Source organism: Phaseolus vulgaris, chromosome 2 (assembly GCF_000499845.2).
Source record: "Phaseolus vulgaris cultivar G19833 chromosome 2, P. vulgaris v2.0, whole genome shotgun sequence".
Taxonomy (NCBI): domain Eukaryota; kingdom Viridiplantae; phylum Streptophyta; class Magnoliopsida; order Fabales; family Fabaceae; genus Phaseolus; species Phaseolus vulgaris.
Window position 1 is genome coordinate 45,304,972 of NC_023758.2, and position 22,082 is coordinate 45,327,053.

Genomic DNA, 22,082 nt, shown 5'->3' on the forward strand with positions numbered 1-22,082 from the left:
AGGTTGAAAACAACAGATTCATTATTGTGTATCCCTCCAATATTTGAACACCAGAATCATTGAACAAATGGAGTTGGTTCATATGGCATTCATGATAAAAAAAACACTTCCTTCATAAAGTTGGCCTGTTCATTGTTGTTGCTTAGGAATTTCCTTTTGTTGTGCAAGTATCATTGTGAAGACATGTCATACTAGTGAAGAAATATCCAACCCCCACAAACAAAATCTTATGTGGTGGACAATTATAGTCCAAACAAGTAGTTATAATAACATAAACTTGTGTTTAGTTTATTTGTTTTATCATAAAATTTTCAATCTATTGGATTTTTTTTATCATAAAATAATAAACAAATGAGAGAGATGTCACAGACCTTTTAAAAAAACTACTTGTATTAGTTTTTAAAAAACATATTCCAACAACAAACATAAATTATAGGGATCCACAAAATTCAAAAAGTACTCAAAATATAACTCTATCTTAGAGTCGTAAGCCATAAAATCAGCCAAAACTTTAAAAGAAAAAGAGACAACTAAGCAAAAATAAAGACAACAAATGAAACTGATAGGTTCAATCTATTGGATTGATGAATAATTTTGGTTGTGATATAAACTTTTACATATAACATGTACATAAACTAACTATTTATTTCAGATGTACAATGTAATTCTCTAAATAATTCTTTGTTTGGAACTTTCGTATAATGAACATACTCTAATATTAGAATTGTCTTATTAAAAAGGAAAAATGATAGTCTTAAAATTGAGTAGGCTATGATATAGAAGTATTTAGTGATCTCGGAGGTAAAGTTAAATCTAGAGTGCTATTGCATATTTGTTTGAAGACTGTCAGTGTAAAAATACAAGGTCAAGAATGCATTTTTTTAAATGGTAAGAAAAAAGATACTTTGGCCCATTATAAAATTTGGGTGTATAAGTGATGATTTTCATTGATTTCATGATCACAATGACAACCATACTAGAATCCTTGTAATCATATGAGAAAGTTAGTAGATGATTGCTATTGAATATGGACAAACCAAGTTCTCTCTTTTCAAAATAAGTTTTCTCGTATATGGAAAAAAAGTATTAATATAAAACTCATCTACTTTAGCAAATTGTCTTGTAATGGTAAATCTAGTTCCCAAAACAAGCATTAAATATATTCTTTTGAAACAAGGTAGCATCAAGAAGGTCGTTGTATCCATGCAGACAAAGCCTTTTGTAAACATCAACTTCAGCACGAACATTGATACATAGTATTTTTGTTTGTGTGTAACATTCAATCATTTATATATGAGCCTTCTCTTTACTTTCTCAACTTATGATCTTGTGGTACGAGAATGACAATCAACTTTATATGATGTCTGTGCTACTTCTGGCGACGGATCAAAGGCCTATAACATAACTAAAGGGACTCGTATAAAGGGTAAAAGAAAAAAGAAGCTATGATTCCCTCACAATTAACGTTATAAAATGAGAAGCAAATACTATAAAAGGTTGAAGAATTTGTACTTTGAAGATATAACAGAGTTGCGTATTCTCCTTTGGATTTATCTTCATAATTGATAAGTTTTGTGTCAAAACATAATGTCAAATCAAGAAGCGTCTAATTTGACCGTTTGTTAGTTTCATCAATGTACAACATGTCTCATTGGTAATTGAAGCTCCCAAATGCACTAGAATCAAGCATTCGTTAGCACTGTGAATAACAAGATTACATATCAATAAAAGCAAAAAAAGAAAAGAAACTATCATTGATGGCATTTGGCTTTGTACTTAATTATAGATTTTCAATTGCATATGTGGTTCTTATGCCATTTCCTTTATTTACATCTTTTTCGTGGGTTTTATAAATAGGACTATGACAACTAAAATGACCACAATATACTTAGATATGTTTCTATAGTGTACACAGTGACAACATGTCTAATATATAGTCTGCATCAACATGTCTAATATATATATTGTCAATTAATTGTTAAGAAATAATTATAAGTCTATTAACTCAATCTTACAAGTTCGTTATAAATATTAACTAGAAAATCTGTGATGAACTCTTTCATTAGTATTTTTAATTAAGTTGCACCTAACTCTTAGAAGCATATATCAGATCATGATAATTTCAGTTTTATTATATATATATATATATATATATATATAATGAAGTTACACCCAACTCTTAGAAGATAATATCAGGAAATGCAACAAAAATATTAACATATTTTTGTTTTTAGTATAATAAGGAAGAAAAAAAATTACATTTTAGTATAAAATTTTAGAACAAGTGATTCAAAAATTACTTTAAAGAAGGGTAAAAGAGTCATTTTGGAAAGGTATAGGCTGCAGATTTAAAAAAAGTGGGTGCAGTAAGTAAAAGCCTGAGAGCGAGCATGGTGTTAATTTAATTGAGCAATTCCATTTTTTTTATTTTTGGTATTTTGGGTTGTAATTTAATGTTTGCGTTGGTGTTGTTGTTGTTGAGTTGGTTCAGTGTTCACCAACAGAAGCAGCGGAAGAAAAAGGTGACTGCACAGCAAAGGTACCGAATAAAGTCAAAAGGCGGAATGGTTTTGAGTCTGATCAAACTGTGAAGGTAGTGTTCAATTTCTCTTTCATGGCTATAGATAATTCAATTACAGATCTCAGAAGATTCGATTTAGTGTGTGATAACGGAATCAAATAGAATCAATCTTCATTGGAATTTTAGGAATCAAGGAAGGAAGGGTTAGGGTAAGGGTAAGGGTAAGGGTTGAGAAGACATAGAAGAAGTCAATTCAAATGCCGGAAGAGGATTTGGTTGACATCAAGTTTAGGTTGTACGATGGCTCCGACATCGGACCCTTTAGGTATTCATCCGCCGCCACCGTCGATATGCTAAAGCAGAGGATTGTCTCCGATTGGCCCAGAGGTCACTCTCTTCACTTGCCTCGAAATCAATTTCAATTATTGTGCATCATAATTTTTACTTTTGTTTACTGATTCCTTTAGTTTTGATTGTTAATTTGTTAATCAGTCTTTGTGAGCTTTAAATTTTAATTGGATAGTTTGGTTTAGAGAGGTCAATTTATGCATGTATCTTTGGGTGTTAAATTCCGGGTTTCCACCGAGTGGGAGTGATTGTTGAAGTTTCAAAGGATCATTGATGGCTGTGGATTGTTTGATTTTTTAACGTCCTGGGAAAAGTGTTATCCAACTTATTTTATCTTAGAAATTGGCTAGCTTTCATTGAGAACTTTATGTATTGATATATTTGGAAGACTGTGATTGTGGTGTGTGAAGTAAAATTTGAATTGTACTTCCCAATTAAAGTGAAGCCCCATCTTTGGGTATCACTCACCTGTGTATAAAAGAGCATAGATTGGACGTCAAGTCGTAGGTTCATAACTGATGGTTATTATTACTATTATTATCAAAGTTGCAGAGTTGCTTACTTTTTCTGTTGTCATATCTGTGTTAGTTTCATGTATTTGAAAGTGGGCTTATTGGTGTGTGAAGTCTCGAGAATGAGGGCAAAAGATTTTGACCAAAATTTTCATTCATACAAGCATGCAACACTTGGTTTTGCTAAATGAAGTAAAATATTACTGGACTGCTATGGTTATTCTATTATGCTCACTATGATGAAGCATACACATTTTCTACCTTCCTCAATCACATATTAATAGAAGTTAAGGATTTGGTTATCAGTTCATTTGTCAATATTGGTAAATGGTATTGCACAAAATTTTTAACAAGAAACTCTTGCACTGTTGAAATCAATTATACCTCTAGTTAGAAGTTATAAGTTATGTTGAAATATGGAATAAGTTTATTCATGCAAAACAAGTATCAAATTGAAAGGACCAAAACTGAACAAAGACTGGAGTATAGTTTTCCATGATGTAATAACCAGTTCCAAATACGGATTGGATCTGTAATTCGTGGATGAATAGGGCCAGAAGACTTGAATTGAACCAAGGTAAACTTGGGAGTCTTGGCATAGCATGGCTACCTGTTTAAGGAGTGGCTAAAACCAGTGTCCAAGGCCAGCTTCTGCCAGAAAAGTTGAGGCAAGGAAATCTGAACTGGTCAACTGTGAAGATGGATGGGCTGCACTACCATCCCGTAAGACATGAGACTGAGGGTACTCTATATAGCTAGTACATGTTGGTATGCCATTGGGAGGTTTTGCACAATTCCTAATGAAAATCATTTGATTAGAATGGTGCCATTAGTTTGTTGAAAGGAGGACTAGATCTTGCATCAGTGACAGAGAGGAAAAAGCACACCAGAAAAGTGAACACAACCACTAGTGTTGATTGGAATTTGGAAAGCTGTATTGAAGCCTAAGTAGGAGGGAAAAGTAGATTGGTGCTCAACTTAACAGAAGTTTGTAGTCACTGTACAAAGTTCATATGGGAGAGTAGGACCAAACAAATTGAGTTCATATTTTGGAACTCAGATTCAGCAATGGAAACTGTGATGGAATTGGTCATGAAGGATGACACTGGTGCAATTCAATGTCGAAATTATTTAAAAAAGGTGTTAAAGAGAAAAATAATATATTCCACATATAATGAAAATGTTATGCTACGAAATCCTCACCCTCCTATTTATTTATATCAATATTCAAGGACTTCAAGGATTAAAACATAAGAGCTGTGCTAGTATTAAAAGTCCAACCAACCTGATTCCTAACATATTAAGTCTCCTATATAAGAACCCATATATTCCTACAAGTTGCATATAGGTCTTTGACTCCTGGCTTCTGAGAACAAATGCATTATGAGCTTTTTGCCTGTTTCTCTATCGCCCTTACTGTGAAATATAAAATGATTGGGAGATGCTTAGATGAACTAAAGAATCCCAACATGAATTTAGTCTTTAGATAATTTTAATATCTTATTTAAATTTCCAGTTTGCTTGATCTCATTTAATGTCATTGACAAAATTACAATATTTTTTTGTAAAATACCGATCACGACATTAAGTTAAGAAGCATTACATTAGAAAATTGTTGTCAAACTCTTTGCAAGGAAAATTTGGGCTCTTCACTTGTTCAATTTAAAAGGAAGTTTGGTGACATTTCCTGACTAAAATTAGGAATGGACTTTTATATATCATAGCCTTGTGGTGAATGTTATTATATTATTTCTCCAACTATTAAATCAACTTGTTATGATTATGCATTTCGCTTTGGGCCTTTTCTACAGCTTAATGAAGTTAGTTTATGACACAGGTTCTCTCTTGTCGTTTATTTATCTGTTGCTTTCCCCCTTGTGTAGGTAAAACGGTTGTGCCAAAGTCAGCTAATGAAGTGAAATTGATTAATTCTGGTAAAATCTTGGAAAACAACAAGACTGTTGGTCAATGTAAAGTACCATTTGGTGAAATTGCTGGGAGTATTATAATAATGCATGTTGTTGTACAGCCATCTCTAGCTAAAACTAAAGCTGGTAAGTTCCATGGATTTCTTGCTATAGAGAACATAACTATGTTTTAGTTAGATTAGTTTAAGTTGTTGCTATTTTTTACTTGGTATGAAAATTAAGTAGATCTCTGTCAGAATCAACTTCCATGAGTTTGCAGCTTTTAGACGACACTTTGGCTTGCTAATAACTGGTAGAGGGACATTTGTTGCTTAGTTAGGTTGACAGTTTTTGCCATTAGAGATTAATGTTTGAAAATTATATTGATGATTGAACTGGTGAAAGAAAACACTTGTTAATGGTTTGTTGGATCAACAATAACGAAACTGTGATAAAATATGTGAGAGTTATATATTATTAATTTTATACAACATATTTAGTTATAAACTTAAGATAAAACCATAATTAATCAAGTTAGAAAAAAATTAAGTATAAAATGATCATATTTTATGTCCTCAAAGATTACAATATAGTAATAACAGCCTATAAAATTCTATCTACTGGTGAACTCATATGCATTGTGATTTGGCATTTAGTTAGTTAGAATAATTGTGATTGAATAAAAATATGTAATATATATATATAACTTGTTCTTTATTACTGGATTTTTCAATAATTTTGATACCAAATTATAGGATTTAATTGCTTTGAGTAGCTAAATAAGCTGTATAATTATTTTTGGAAAGTGAAAACCAATAGGCTTGAAGATGATCAGATTTAGATTTTTTTCTTAGACATATCTAACTTTTTCTTTCATGTATTGAGCACTGGTTTTAGGTCTGATTAGCTAGCAGCATTTAACGTAGAGAGCATCTTGCGTTCAAATTGGCACATTTGTAGACTAGACCAATAAGTAATTAGGCATATATTCGTTTGAAATGTAAAATATGGAACAGAGATTTTGACAATAGCTTAACATAAACTTATTGTGTGTTTTGTATTATATTTCGTTATACAAATTGCCTAGAAGCATGTTGTATAATTGATGCTAAAAATTCTTGTGTTTGGTTCATGTGTTTTCCAAGCATCATTATTTGGTTCAAATATGAAAACCTTACTTATGTATGATAAGCATATGAATAAGGGACTGTAACGTCATTTAGTGTTATATTTGCTTGGAAAAAAAATGCGTTTCTAGTCTTAATACTTTCAGTCCAATGTAGTTAAGGCCCTTGTACTTTCATGATGATGAATTTGGTCTTCAAACTCAAAAAATGTGAATTTAATGTCTCTTAACTTTAAAAAACATAATGGATTCTTAGAAAGGAAGGACTAAATCCACATTTTTTTAAGCTTGAGAACCAAATTAATCAATATGAAAGTATAACAACCAAACATATTTTGGAAAATAGATGTTTTCCATTGCATATTGTTCTTTCATAATTTGGACCTCACAATTCTTTAGTGAGGATATATGCAAGTCGACCTTGTGAAGGTACACATGGAGTACAAATCAAACTGCTCTCCAGCTTTTCTTTAATAAAATGTCTATCATTTCAATTTTTTTTGTTCCATCATGCTGAATACAATTATGAGCTAAGTTGATTGCTCACTTGTTATCACAATAGAGCAGCATCACAGGTCCATCCCATTTAGTTTTCAAGTCTTTAAAGATAATTTTCAGCCAAAAAAGCAATTAAAAAATACCTTGTGTCAGCTCAGAATTCGAATTTAGCACCAAGATCAAGCTACAACATTTTGTTTTTTACTTCTATACAAGATACTAACTTTCCTCTTAGAAAGGTGCAATATCCAATAGTGGATCTCCTAACAATTAATGACCCTATAAAGTCAGCATCAGTATAGGCTTCAAGAATTGTATGTCCATTTATTTTTTTTATAAAAATCCTCTTCTTAGTACCATCTTAAAGTATTGCAAAATTCTGTGTGGACTTCTCTTGGATAGTGTAGAAACTGACTAACCAAACTAACAACAAATGCAATATTTGGCCTTATCAACCTGATGTTGTTAAGGCACGTAAACTAATTTTCCAACCTGATGTTGTTACCTCTTCTTATCAACCACTACACCATCATTTGCATAACAAAATTTAAAGTTCGAATCCATGGGAGTACTTATATGTTTACAGGCTTCCCTATCAGTCTCCTTAAGAAAATCAGTTACATTTTTTGTTTGGATATGATAATACCTTTTGGAGCTGTCCACTTCTATCCCAAAAAGGTATTTCCACTTCTCAAGAGCTTTTATCTCAAACTCCTTTGCTAGGTGTTGACTCAAGTTATTGTTCCTTCCAATCATTACCAGTAATACTAATGTCATCTAAATACACTAAGAAGACAATCACTCCTCTCGAATACGAGTCTCCTTGAAGAAAGTCTGGTCCCTTTGGCTTTGTATCCAGAGACTACCATGGCTTTAGTAAATCTCCTAAGCCATAAGTTTTTCTCAACCTGTAAACAAAATTGGCAGCAACTTAATATTCTGGGGGACCTTCATATAGATTTCTTCCTTGAGCTTCCCATATTAGAAACCATAATTTGTAGCAAGAGGTAATATTATTTTAATTGTATTCATTTGCAACTGGAGCAAAGGTCTAGTAATCCATTCCATTGGTTTGAGTGAAATCCTTAGCAACCAATCTTGCTTTGTATCTCATAGTCAATCCATTAGCGTTACACTGTACTGTACACACTTATTTACAACCAACTCGGTTCTTTCCTTTCAGCAAAAGAAACCAACTCCGTTCTTTTTTTGTTCTTCAATGCCTCCATCTCTCTATCCATTGCCAACTTCCAGTTTTTATCTGCTAATTCCTCAAAAACATTAGTGAGAATTGAGATAGAGTTTTAGTTTTGCATGAAATGTTTGTGGGTGAGAGAAATTTTGAAATGAGACATAAAATGGCGAGTTTAGAAGTGATTCAACAAGCTCTGTTAGATATTAGGAAAAAGCCAAGGGAAAATTTCATGGTTTACTGGTTCTCTCTTGGAAGTTTTTGTTTTGGGGGTTTGTGTTGGGTTCTCTTATTGCAGCAATGGATCTCTATTAACTCAACTCCGCTCCACCCCCGCTTTGTTTGTGTATCTGATCCTTTTGACACTTTGCCTTCTCACAACTCCCATCTCCTTTCTCTTGTCCAGCCAGCTTCAAATATAAGGCCGGTGGCACAAGCTAAAAAGTAGAAGGTTAAGTCATATTAGGGTTTTGGCTTTTTATTTACTCCTCTCTTGCTATGTTGAAGGGCCTCCATTTGAGTCCAACAACTTCTTTATGTAAAGCATAATACATCATATAATCAACTAGAATAATGATAAAAGGATAATAATATTAGAAAAATATTTAAAAATACATATAATATGATAAACTGATAATAATAACAATATTAAAGTAAAAAAAATATAAAATTTATTTATAGCATTATACGATATTAAATTATCATGTTATCTATAGATATTTTAATGTTTTTAGTTTGACAAACTTGTTTCAAAAGGGAATTGGAAGATAGAGATTTATGTTACATTTTGAATGATTATTTCATTTTGTTCATTATCATGTAAGATAGAAATATCTTTACTATTTTGTAAAATAGTAAGGTTGGAATTTGTTACCTAACGTGGAAGAGTTGGATTGTGCTCTTAATTTGTTGTACGGAGTGATAATTGCTGAAGGAGATATCTAGGTTGGACCTTGGGTGAAGAATCGAACCTCAAACATGAAGCATATGACCAGCTTCGAAGATTATGTTTTCTTTTTGCACCAATTATTCTTTAGCTTTGATTTGAAAGTTGAATAAACAATACAGTTTGATTGTTGAATTTCTACTTTTCCTTAACAGAAAAGAAGGTTGATGATTCGCCCAAGAAGGTTGTCTGTTCTTGTTCCATATTATGAGGACAGTCTGTGAGCTGGATATGCGTATCCTTATACATCATCAATGACTCGTGAAATGTAGAAATCATGTGCCTGAAAACCTATTTCAGCATTCCTGTGTAAAGTACGTATACGGGCAACTATATATCCATAGAAAAGTTTGTGTTAATGGTGACTTCCGAAGATGCTGTCATTCTTTTATTACAAATTCTACAGGCTTGACATTGTAACCATTACTGTTGTGCATCAAGTTGTGGTTTTGAATTGCAATGACCTGCGTGATATCTTATGTATCTCAGTGCCTAAGCATTTGTGCAGTGTTCACATTCTCATTCTATTTCTCATCCACATCACATGGATATTTCACTCTCAATTAACTTAAAGCTCGGAATGAATCTCTCTAGGAACCTCCCTGTCGTCGTATAATGACAAAAATAACTTTAAAATTCGTATACTTTTTAGAAAATGTTTTTCGAAATCTGTTATAAAGCTTTTGGATTATGTATTTTAGAGGGAGGATTTTGTATATCATTTGGATTTATATAATTTGGAATTGGCTTTAAATATTTTAAATTGATTATTTCAAAACACCTCACGATGAACATTTTCATTATGAAGTAACGCTTTTTTGAGTAATTTAAAATACATTTTATAATACATGTTTTGGAACATAATTTTTAAACATTCCAGAATGGCACTTTTGGAAAGTTTTATTAAAAAAAGCTTTCTGAATGGAATTTAGAATTTGGAACAATATAATCTTTTAATTCTCACTTATTTTTCATCATTTGCTTTGCTCTACTTTTTCCTTCCATCATTTCTGCCCCCGTTCTATTTTCTTTCAACTCTTTTTTTTCCATTCTCTAATTCAGAACTAATTTTAATTTTGTTTTAATCAAGATTCTAATCAATTATTTTTGCGAATATACCGCGTGCTTCATGAACAATTTCTTTTATTGAATAATGAAACAAATAAGAAGAAATCATATCGCTAAACATTTTCTAAACAATCAGTTTAGTTTTAATAATTTGTTTTTAAGAATTATAAACCCTTCTGTTAATCCCCAGTATTCATACTGCTCTTATTAAAGGCACATATGTTGGGGTATATATAAAAATGATCTATGTTAACTCCTTTAAATAATATTTTCTATAAAATTATAAATATACTTTGTTCATTATTACTGACAAATTTACTAGCTTGGAATTCCTGAACAGCATTAATTAAATCTGTATTAAGAAATAATTAATAAACAAATACTACAGTTCAATGCTTTACCTTTTCCTTACTTATCAAATGAAATAATATCATCCAAAGCTATATATAATTTACACTATTATAAAAACTTATATTTAATCAAATAAAATATTTAATTCTCGAATTTGACATAATTCTGATTTTTTTCTTTAAAATTTAGAGATAATAATTAATCCCACTAAATTTTATAAATTTCGTCTCATTTCTTTTGTATTTAATCCCTCAAATTAAATATTTAAAAACTAAAATTACATTTTGAGAGATTAAAATAAAATTTTAAGCTCGAAAAATTAAATCTTCATCCAAATTTCAAGAATAAACATATTAAATATATATAATATAATCAAAACTTAAACTTTATTTATACATCTCGTTTCATTTTATTCTCCATTCATTGAGATATCAAAATCAACTTTTCATTTTAGTCTCTGCTAATAAGAAATAAAGCCTCGGGTGAACCATGGATAGGTGGAAGTGACATTCAAAGGTATCAATGGCACCCTTGCCTATCGGGGTCATAAGACAATTTTGCTAAGACATATTTCAATAGTCAAGAGGAATGCGATACATCTTGCATCATTTCTCTACTATTTGCCCACAATCTTCAACATCATTTCTCTACTACTTGCCCACAATCTTCAATTACTACCGTTTCCGATGTCTTGCCACTTCCAGAACCCACCTTCTCCATCTCCTTCACCACGCTGTATCCATCAACAACTTTTCCAAACACAACATGCTTTCCATCAAGCCACGGGGTCTTTGTAGTACATATGAAGAACTGAGAACCGTTTGTATGGGGTCCAGAATTAGCCATAGATAGAATACCAGGGGCAGTATGCTTCAACTTGAAATTCTCATCTTGAAATTTGGAACCGTAGATCGACTCTCCTCCTGTCCCATTCCCTCTCGTAAAATCACCTCCCTGACACATAAATTCTGGTATAATACGATGAAATGAGGACCCCTTGTAGTGCAAAGGTTTCCCAGATTGCCCAATCCCCTTTTCCCCAGTGCAGAGAGCCCTGAAGTTTTCAGCTGTTTTAGGGGTTGTGTCGGCAAACAACTCCATCACTACTCGCCCAGCTTTCATCTTTCCAATTAGAATATCAAAGAAAACTTTTGGATTTTTCGACATATTGATCACCACTTTCTCTGGCCACAAGGTAATTTCTTAGTTCCTACACAGATAAGATATAATCATAATGTACACAGATAAAGTTGGAAGACATCACAATTTGATAGCACAGCCATGTCTTAGTTTTTAAGCTAAGAAATAACCATAATGATACTCATACTAAATGCTGCTAATTCAGAAATACTAAAACGGGGTTGGATTTTCTTTTGGCTTGTGATACCAGAAAGAATTACTGTTACTGTATTTGCCACAACGCGTAAATGTTATTCCATAGGAATTGCAAAACACCAAATGACATTCACGGCGGCAATATTAGATGTAGCTTAGGTTTATGTTTTGTGCTGACGGCATAACTAATCAGCACAAGACCGTCCATAAGCACAGCAACTAAAAAACATCATTCAAAAGGAACAGGCTTTCACTAGCAAATGTTGTTTGTTTCAAAAGGAAAGGGAAACAAAAAAGGGATTTAAGCCCTAATCAATGAAAAACAGATAGTAATTGGGCTAATTAGAGAATGTTTATCATCCTGCACAAAATCATCGAGACAGGCACAGCAAGAGGATTTGAATTATAAAGAGGATGACATGCGATTTAGCACATGCTTTGAACTCACAAACTATAATAGTGCTGCAAATCTTCGAAATGTGCAATGCCAATGAAAGGGCACACCAATGACATAAATATAGAACATACAGGCACATGAGATTCAAGATAACCACATAACTAACATGCTGAAATGTAAATATTCACCCAGGTCACTGGAATATTTTAAAAAGAAAAGTTTGTGGAATTATTCATCAGTATGAAAAAACATTCTTAAACCAAAAACACAACTTTAAACAGATCTGAATCCACGGATTTGAGTATAGCAATCACACAAATCCCCAAAATCAAATCAATAATCGATAGTTCATGCAAACACACAATAGTAAAGAAAAAACAACTTCTTTCAAAACATGGTGGTACCCGTTATAACCAACAACTTGAACGATAATTGAAAAAACGAAAGAATGATATTGAATACGAAAAATAGATATGCAGAAAATGAATAAATTTGAGAGAGAAAAAAAACATAGAAAAAAATAAAATCATAAGTTGCAGGAAACACAATCAAATAAAATGCGCTGCAGAAAACACAATCAAATAAAATGCACATTAATACGAGGATTAAAAGTGAGAACAGTGGAAGAAACCTTACTTGTAAGAAGCTGCGGCTTAAACCCTAGTCACAAGTCAAAAAGATGTGAAGATAAGTGAGGCAAAGAGGGTTTATATAGACCTACAAGTTTTTCCTTCCGTTTACTAAAATACCCTTTTTATCTTATGTAACTAGTATGTGAGCCGTGCATTTTACAGCAAAATTTCATTTTTCAATTACAATATTATAAAAAGTAAAATATTATAATTTTTTAGTATTATATTAAATTTGGCATTACAAAACATAATATAAGTTGAGAGTTAGTAAGAATTTAAAATAGGTAGAAGAAATAAAAATTTGATGCAAGAAAATAATAAATATGAAATTAACAAATTTTTTTAAAAAATACAATAAAACATGGTAAATAATAATATTTTATTATAGTTAACTTATTTTGAATTTTAATCATGTGAAAAATAAATCAACACATTCTTAATAGGAAGTCGGAAAAAAAATATAACTCGTTTTTATCTTTCTTTTTCTTTAAGATCTTTTACATTTGTTTAATAATAATTAGTATAATTCAAGTTGTGTGTATATGTAACTAAAATGTAAATATAAAAATTATATTAAAAAATTATGAAATATATTAAACAAACATGAAAAAAAGTGTTCTTAAGTGTTTCTCACATTTTAATTCTGAATATATTTATCCATTTCATTATTGTTTTGCTTTCTAGATTAACTAAATTTTAACATCACTATTGGAGAACCATCGCTAGGGAAATTTTTAGTTTCTCATGAATTTGAAGATGTAAAAATATATTTTCTCATGTTAATTTATCTTTAAAAATATCTTCTTAAGAAAATCACATATGTGTATTGCCAGGTTTCTCAAAATCACATAATAAGTAATTTTATTACCTCTTTTAAAAATAATTTATCTAATGTACTTATAAACGCAATTCTTCAAAAATTAAGTATGGTTCCATCGTCATAAATAAAATTAAAATCTAATCTATCTATTAACGAAAAGATAATACAATAACCACGGTGAAAAAAAAATCATAAAGGAAACTAGAAAGAAAGGAAAATACTATCATATTTTAATTTTTCAAAATATTTTGTCACTTTTAATTTTTACATTTTAGTTTTCTTTTTTAATCTTTAATATTGATTATAATTAGTTTATTTAACAATATAAATTAATTAAATTACATTTACAATTCAATCAAGTAAATATTTAATACTATTTATAATTCAGATAATAACACTTAATTTTATTATATTTTTAAAAAAATAACAATTACGTATTTACATATGAATAGTATTTAAATAAAACTATTACATATATTTTTAATTATATTAATGTATTATATAAGAATTGTTTTATATTAGTTTTAAGTTATATAAAAAAGAAAAAATTAGATTTTGTATCACGCATAGTTTTAATATATTATAACCAGTAATTCTAAAAAATATAAAGCATATTTTATTTATGATTTTTTACTTTTAAAAATAAAATATTTATTTATAATATATTACAAAAAAAAATATACATTGATTCAAAATAATAATATAAACATATATTATTCCACGAGGATTTTATTTAAGATTTTACATCAACTACATATAAAAAAAATACACATATATTATCACAGGAGAATTTATTTAAGATTTTACATCAATTACGTGATTTTGTTTAAGATTTTACATCGATATAAAAATCATAATACATTAATTAATTTTATAAAATTAAGTTAAATTTTTTTTTTTTTAAATATACGACAATTAATTCACAAGAAAACAAAATATATAAGTGTATTGTGAAAATGAAATATTGAAACTGAGAAGAATGTCGAATTAAAATTGAGATTATGTCTTATATACTGACATTAAAGATGGAAGGTCAAGCACAGACTACAGAAGAAACAGAGAGAGGAAAAGAAAAGGATTGTGCGTATCTAAAGGAAACAATGGCACCACTGTTTAAGGGTTTCCCATCATTAACCAAACAATCATTGTTGGCAAGGCGTCTGAAGATTTTAGGGTCTATGAGAGTAGCAGAAGAGAACATGCCACAGTTCACATGAATGCCAGAAATTTTGCAGTTGCTGCAAGTATTTGCGATATCAACTGTGAATTGTGGAATTCCACTCGGAAGTGGACTCGTTTGACTTTGACTTACTCTTATGCTGTTCTTGCTGCACTGCTCTTCTGTTATCACTCCTTTGCTGCTAGATTCACCCATGGCACAACCTGAATCAACCCAACACAATAAATTTTCGTTCAAGTTTTTATTGGAAACCTTCTTTCTCTATATTCATTGACGGTTCATTGGAACAAAATTAGTAAAGAACAAAAACATGAATCTGCAAAACGCACCTGCAACAAAAGCGAGGACTCCCAGGATGAACAAAGATGAGGTTACTGTCAAACGTAGTACTGCCATTGGATTAACACAGAAAGCACTGAAAAACACACACAAAAATATTATCGTTTAGGTAAAAAGAAAATGAAAATAAAAATAAAAATCCGTATTATCTCATTCTCCAAGATTATACACCAAAGGGTTATACAGTGACAAAAGTGCAGAAAAAAAAATGGTGGAAGGAGAATGTAGGAACTTGGATGGGACAAAACAAGGCAAAATATGATAAATAGGTAATTAAATCCTACTAAACAAAACATTTTGTGTATAAGTGCTCATGTTTCATAATAGTTGTTGCAAATATTAATTCGTAAGCATAATCTGAATCATATTCATGAACAAAGATTAACAATAGAAATACTCTCTAAACAAATAGCATGAATCAAAAAATCATAATTCATAAGAAGCACACCTTTGAAAGTATGGAAGATAGAGAGGATTTTCCTGTGTTTGATAGTGTGTTGTGTCATGAGACCCAAAAATATATATAAAGACAAATAAATTATACAAATGAAAAAAAAAATATTTTGATAAAATCATTAATAGAAGATAATTTTTATATACCAAAAATAATTAGTCACTATATTAACTATATTAAAGATTATTTTATAAACTAAAAAATATTGATATTTAAAATAGTTTCTATTATTAATAAAATATTGTAAATCAATTTCTAAATTGGTATGTAACTATTACCTATCAAGATTTTAGCTATTAATTACTTATATTATAAATTAGATACTAATTTATAAATTATTTATCAATAATAGAAACTAATTTAGAAATCAATAATTTTTTTAGTATATAAAATGATATTTAATTTAGTCACTATAACAACTAATTATTTTTTTCTCTAAAATTTCTATTTATTGATTTTCTTGTAGTGTTTACAACCTTTTCTATATTTTTTAAAAAGTTTAATACATTTTAATTGATTATTTTCTTCAAGTTCTTATTTTCACTCGTATTGAGAATATTTATATTTATAAACTATATTTACAAATATTTATTATTTTTATAATTAAGAATATCAAGATCAAATATGTATTAACCATTAATATATGTACTAAAAATATTTTATATATATATATATATATATATATATATATTACTTAGTTTCACTCGTTCAATTGAGAATATTTATATTTATAAACTATATTTACAAATATTTATAAAATAAACACTATTTTTATAATTAAGAATATAAAGATCAAGATTATATATATTAACCATTAATATATATATTATTTAGTTTCACTCTGTTCAACTGAGAATATTTATATTTATAAACTGTATTTACAAATTTTTTTATTTCCATAATTAAGAATATCAACATCAAGATTATATGTATTAACCATTAATATATGAACTAAAAATATTATATATATATATATATATTATTTAGTTTCACTCGTTCAATTGAGAATATTTATATTTATAAACGATATTTACAAATATTTATAAAATAAACACTATTTTCATAATTAAGAATATCAAGATCAAGATTATATGTATTAATCATTAATATATGTACTAAAAATGTTAATATATATATATATATATATATATATTACTTAGTTTCACTCGTTCAATTGATAATGTTTATGTTTATAAACTATATTTATAAATATGTATCAAATAAACACTATTTTCATAATTAAGAATATCAAGATCAAGATTATATGTATTAACCATTAATATATCTACTAAAAATATTATTACTATTATTATTATTACTATTATTATTATTACTAGCGGTCCACATTTTTTATTTTTGTTTCTTTAGTATTTTTTTTATTTTTCAAAAATAATTTCTCTTAATAAAATTAAAATGAGAAGTTAGAGAGTATACAATTAAATAGTAGCGTGTATCCGCATTTTTTATTTCTTTTTCTTTAGTATTTTTTTATTCTTCAAAAACAATTTCTCTTAATAACATTAAAATGAGAAGTTAAAGAGTATACTGTTAAAGAGTAGGTTAATAAAATAGTGGAACGGTAATTAAAAGAATGAATGAATTTATTTATTTACATGAAAGTGAAAAGGAAAGAGAAAAGAAAGTGAGAAGTATGGTAAAAAAAGAATGTGTTATGTGTAGTGGAGTGAGAAAGTGAGGAGTAGGTACCTATATATGAGAGAGAAAGTGGGAAGTAGGATACGTGAGTTATGTGTAGTGGTAAAATTTTAAAATTATTTTATAAATAAATTAATACAATAAATTACTAAGTAAGGATAAAATGGAAAAAAAATTAAGAGCAGTTAAGAAGAGAATAAGAAATGACACAATGACCATAATACAATAATAAAATTAAATATTAATATAAGGATAAAATAGGAAAAAAAATTAAGAGCAGTTAAGGAGAATCCCCTTTATATATAGGTATAGATGATTATTATTATTATTATTATATTACTTAGTTTCACTGGTTCAATTGAGAATATTTATATTAGTAAACTATATTTACAAAAATTTATAAAATAAACACTATTTTAATAATTAAGAATATAAGATAAGATTATATGTATTAACCATTAATATATGTACTAAAAATGTTATTGATTACTTTAATATCATATCTTAAAATTGTTAGAGGATATTAAATATTCATTATTTTTTGAAAAATATTTTTTTATAAACAAAAAATATAATATCATTTTATTATGGTAGAAAAAGACATTAAGATTTCTTTAAAAAAAAACAATTTTCATTTACAATATTATAAAAAATTATAATTTTTTTGTATTATATTAAACTAGGCATTAAGTTCTGAGAGTTATTCAGAATTTAAAATAGTTAGAAGAAATAAAAATTAGATAAAGAAAGATAATTGAAATTAAAGATTTAACTTGTCTAGTGGGTAATTCGTCTAAAGTTTCAATGAAGAATGATATGTTCGATTTCAATGTGCTCAAGTTTTTTTGGTATTAACACTCGTACTGTTAAAGTTCTACGTCCTCTTCCTGTTAGATGGGAGTTTCCTTCACCAGGATGAGTTAAAATTAACACTGATGGGGTTGTTAGGGGTTATCCAGGTCTTGCCGCTTGTGGAAGTATTTTTCGTTGGAGTATAGAGGAGTTTATTGGAACTTTCTCTGCATTTCTTGACGTTCAAACTGCTTTGGTTGCTAAATTTTATGGAGTTATATATGTTTTGGAGAAAGCTCAAAAGTTGAGTCTTACTAATGTCTGGCTGGAATGTGTCTCTGTCTTGGTTTGTGCTGTTTTTATTGCTAGGACAAATGTTCCTTGAATATTTCGTAATCAATGAAATATTTGTCTTAATTATTGTGGAAAAATCATATTTATGGTTACTCATAATTTTCGTGAAGGGAATACATGTGCTGATAAGTTGGCTAATTTAGGATTTATTCATAGAGAATCCTTTCATTGGTATAATAAGGTTCCATCTAGTCTGTTCTTAAAAATCTTTATTAACATGTATAGTCTACCTATGTATTGTTTTTGTTAACATATGAATTTTGGTTTAGTCCTCCCATATTTTTGTATTTTTTTTAATAATATTTTTTTCATGTGATGACAAATGATTGTTGTTACTTGAGGTGTCATACTAGCTGAGATGTCAAGTAGCATAATAATGTCTAACATGAAAGCTTTTTATAAAAAAAATGAATAAATATGAAATTTGACAAAAAATTTTAAAAAATAATAAGACATGATAAATAATAATATTTTATTGTAATTATCATGTTTTGAATTTTAATCAAATGAAAAAAATAAAGTCAATAGTTTTTTAATAAGACAACAAGTCAGAACAGAATAAAAAAACAAATATATATATATATATATATATATATATATATATATAAATGAAAAATATATGTTTAAACAACTGAGGTTATTGAATAAAGAGAAATTCATTAGTTACGGACAACTACAAATAACAGGAACCTATGCAACACAAATTTACAATAAGTGGCATTAAATAACATAATTATTGGTAGAATAACAATTTGTATAAATCATTAAGATCACAGATCAGCCAAATATATTAGTAACTGTTTGAATTAATTATATATAATCATTATTAAATGTTAGATTAATGTTTCTCAACTTTACTTATAAATAAACATAAATATAAATGGATTAATAATCAATCAATGTAAGCATACATTTATTATACTTTTTACATAAAAATTTATTAAGTATTGATTAGTGGGAAGAGATCTAAAGTAACCATAAAAAAAATTTAAATAACTAGCAGTTTCATAAAATTTTGTTTAAACATTTAAATTATATATTAACTGATAATAAATGCACATTTATTATGTATTTATTATGTGCATTTATTCAACTTGATGGTAGAAGAAGAAGGCATAGGATGGGGTTTGGAATGACATAAATGATCTATATTTCTCTTCAAAAAGTCAAGAAACTTAATAAGGCAGATCATATTGGCTGACCCTATATAAAATATAGGGGTTCATATTGTTGTAATCTACGAGGCAATTTCTACAAAAAAATATTTTTTTTAAATAAAGTTTTGAATAATTTTAATTCTTTTTTATTTAGATATATTAGATAAATAATTTTAACATATATGTATAATAGGATAAAAATTTCGAAATATAAAATAAAGATTGCATGTCAATTCTACAAAAGATGTGAGTGCGCCACGTGAGTACTCAATTCTACCCCCATACTCTATTTCACGCTCAACCTACTTTTACCCCTTTACATTAAAAAAATGTAAATTTAATTGTATAAAAAAATAATTAATTTGGGGTAATTATATATAGTAGAGTCTTATTCTTCATCACCTTAAATAATATTTTTATTATTTTTAATATTACTATTTTATAAATATATTAATTTAACTCATAATAATAATAATTTGTTTGCTTTTAAATTAACATATAATTACTTTAATGAAACACTAACCGATGATATTTAGAAAAAATAATATATCAATATTATTAATTTAAAAATTAGGATATTATAAAAGAATTATGAAAGTAAGAATTTCAATGAAAACTCATTCTTGTCGATAAAAAAAAATAAAAACTCATTTTCAAAGTACAAGAATTCAACAATTTAATAAATATTTTTTATTTATTTTCAAAATATATTATTTTAATAATAAAATAAAACATTAATATTATAAATTTTATTAAAAAATATATTAAAATAAAAAACTATAATTTTTAAAAAAATTAATGTAGTGCAGTAAAACCCATAAAAATTAAATTAAGCTTTAATTTCATAACTATACTTAGATGAGTGTGCTGCGTCTACACTGGTGAGGTAAATATGAGAGAGTGTGTTAAAAGTAAATAATAAATAAAAAGATTAAAGGGTGAAGAAAAAGAAGAACTGAGTCTTGTATTTATTTGGCTTAATTGTCTACTAATGCTCAATTTGTTTGTGTATATAACTAAAATGTGCCGATCAACAAAAAAAACTAAAATGTATATATAAAAATTATATTAAAAAATTATGAAATATATATTAAACAAACATGCAAAAAAAAATGTTCTTAAGTGTTTCTCACACTTATTAAATTACATTATTTCTTTTTTATTGTTTCTTTCATATTCTATTTTTTAAACTTAAATCAATTTGATTAAATTTTAATTCTGAATATATTTATCCATTTCAGTATTCTTTTGCTTTCTAGATAAACTAAATTTTAACATCACTATTGGAGAACGTTCGCTTGGGAAAATTTTTAGTTTCTCAGGAATTTGAAGATGTAAAAATACATTTCCTCATGTTAATTTATCTTTAAAAATATATTCATAAAAAAAAATCACGAATGTGTTTGCCAGGTTTCTCAAAATTATTAACAACCTACTTATATTTTGATATATTATAAATATATTAAGTAATTTGCTTACCTCTCGAACACGTTTAAAAAGAATTTATCTAATTCCTAAAAAATTAAGTATGGTTTTCATCGTCATAAATAATGAACTACACATTTATAAAAAAAAATAAAATCTGATCTATCTATTAATTAATGAAAGGATAATACAATAACCACGGTGGAAAAAAAAATCATAAAGGAAAAACTAGGAAGGAACGAAAATACTGTCATATTTTAATTTTTCAAAATATTTTATCACTTTTTTTTACATTTTAGTTTTCTTTTTTAACTGTAATATTTATTATAATTAGTTTAATCCAAAAATATAAAATGAATTAAAATAATTAAATTACTTTTGAAGTTTACAATTCAATTAAAGCAAATATTTAATACTGTTTATAATTAAGATAATCACACTTAAATTTATTATACTATTTTTAAAATAACGATTACGTATTTATCTATGAAATAGTATTTGAATAAAACTACGTGATAGGAAGCAGCAAGGAAGATACAAGATGTGATGAGATGAAATGCTTTGTTTGAACTGCTAACCTTGTTAACTCAATAACGCCATACACCGGAAGCAGCATAGGTCACCTGTAAATCAAGCTCAAAGCCTAAAAAATCAAGGCAAAAGTTTTGTAATGGAAAAAATTCTAATGTAAGAGTAAAATCATCATCTTCTTTGGTATTATCATCGTCATTACTTAAACTTTTTCACCAACTTTCGTAATGACCAGGATGAAAGAGATATTTGGAAAAATTTTCAGAGAAGGGATAGAATCGAAGACATATAACTCATTTCAAAGAAATTAAACATTAGAAATCAAAGGTTTGGGTTTGTTAGATTTCAAGAGGTTGTTAATGAAGAAGTGTTAAACTTGATATATCGATAGAGACTTGGAAACTGGGGTCAACAGGTCAAAAATATAGGAGGAGTGGACTGGTGCAACAAAGAAAGGTGTGGAGGATGAAGGGACAATGACAAACTTACGCACAAGCAATGGAGAAGGGGAAGGAAAGGAGGGAGTAGGGCGGTGTGATTA

At 28.1% G+C, this 22,082-nt stretch overlaps 3 protein-coding genes across 4 annotated transcripts; 1 reads left to right on the forward strand and 2 right to left on the reverse strand.

Annotated features, from left to right (window-relative positions):
- The first annotated feature begins 2,432 nt into the window (after positions 1 to 2,432).
- On the forward strand, positions 2,433 to 9,510 carry LOC137812591 (membrane-anchored ubiquitin-fold protein 3). Of its 2 annotated transcripts, none has more exons than XM_068614679.1 (4): positions 2,433 to 2,593; positions 2,708 to 2,908; positions 5,265 to 5,435; positions 9,206 to 9,510. In XM_068614679.1, exons 2-4 carry the CDS (start codon positions 2,779 to 2,781, stop codon positions 9,259 to 9,261), a joined length of 357 nt encoding a protein of 118 aa, XP_068470780.1. In that variant the 5' UTR covers positions 2,433 to 2,593; positions 2,708 to 2,778; the 3' UTR covers positions 9,262 to 9,510. The 2 variants fall into 2 exon arrangements, with proteins under 2 accessions (XP_068470780.1, XP_068470781.1); XM_068614680.1 differs by having other exon boundaries at positions 2,437 to 2,593; positions 2,684 to 2,908.
- Positions 9,511 to 10,805: 1,295 nt separating this feature from the next.
- LOC137812590 (peptidyl-prolyl cis-trans isomerase CYP19-3) lies at positions 10,806 to 12,960 on the reverse strand. The gene is made up of 2 exons (XM_068614678.1): positions 12,838 to 12,960; positions 10,806 to 11,679 (listed from the first exon to the last, which is right to left on the reverse strand). The coding sequence occupies exon 2, from the start codon at positions 11,634 to 11,636 to the stop codon at positions 11,109 to 11,111; it is 528 nt and encodes a 175-aa protein (XP_068470779.1). The 5' UTR covers positions 11,637 to 11,679; positions 12,838 to 12,960; the 3' UTR covers positions 10,806 to 11,108.
- A 1,726-nt stretch (positions 12,961 to 14,686) lies between these two features.
- On the reverse strand, positions 14,687 to 15,229 carry LOC137809534 (TPD1 protein homolog 1-like). Its single transcript, XM_068610642.1, has 2 exons — positions 15,163 to 15,229; positions 14,687 to 15,036 (listed from the first exon to the last, which is right to left on the reverse strand). The coding sequence occupies exons 1-2, from the start codon at positions 15,227 to 15,229 to the stop codon at positions 14,687 to 14,689; spliced, it is 417 nt and encodes a 138-aa protein (XP_068466743.1).
- Between the last annotated feature and the right edge of the window lie 6,853 nt (positions 15,230 to 22,082).

Excerpts from the sequence above, each read along its gene's own strand:
- LOC137812590 (XM_068614678.1), bottom strand. The coding sequence starts at position 11,636 with ATGTCGAAAAATCCAAAAGTTTTCTTTGATATTCTAATTGGAAAGATG.
- LOC137809534 (XM_068610642.1), bottom strand. The coding sequence starts at position 15,229 with ATGGCAGTACTACGTTTGACAGTAACCTCATCTTTGTTCATCCTGGGA. Across the intron at positions 15,037-15,162 it reads AGTCCTCGCTTTTGTTGCAG|GTTGTGCCATGGGTGAATCT; the intron begins GTGCGTTTTGCA and ends GGGTTGATTCAG.
- LOC137812591 (XM_068614679.1), top strand. The coding sequence starts at position 2,779 with ATGCCGGAAGAGGATTTGGTTGACATCAAGTTTAGGTTGTACGATGGC. Across the intron at positions 2,909-5,264 it reads TGTCTCCGATTGGCCCAGAG|GTAAAACGGTTGTGCCAAAG; the intron begins GTCACTCTCTTC and ends CCCCTTGTGTAG. Across the intron at positions 5,436-9,205 it reads TCTAGCTAAAACTAAAGCTG|AAAAGAAGGTTGATGATTCG; the intron begins GTAAGTTCCATG and ends TTTCCTTAACAG.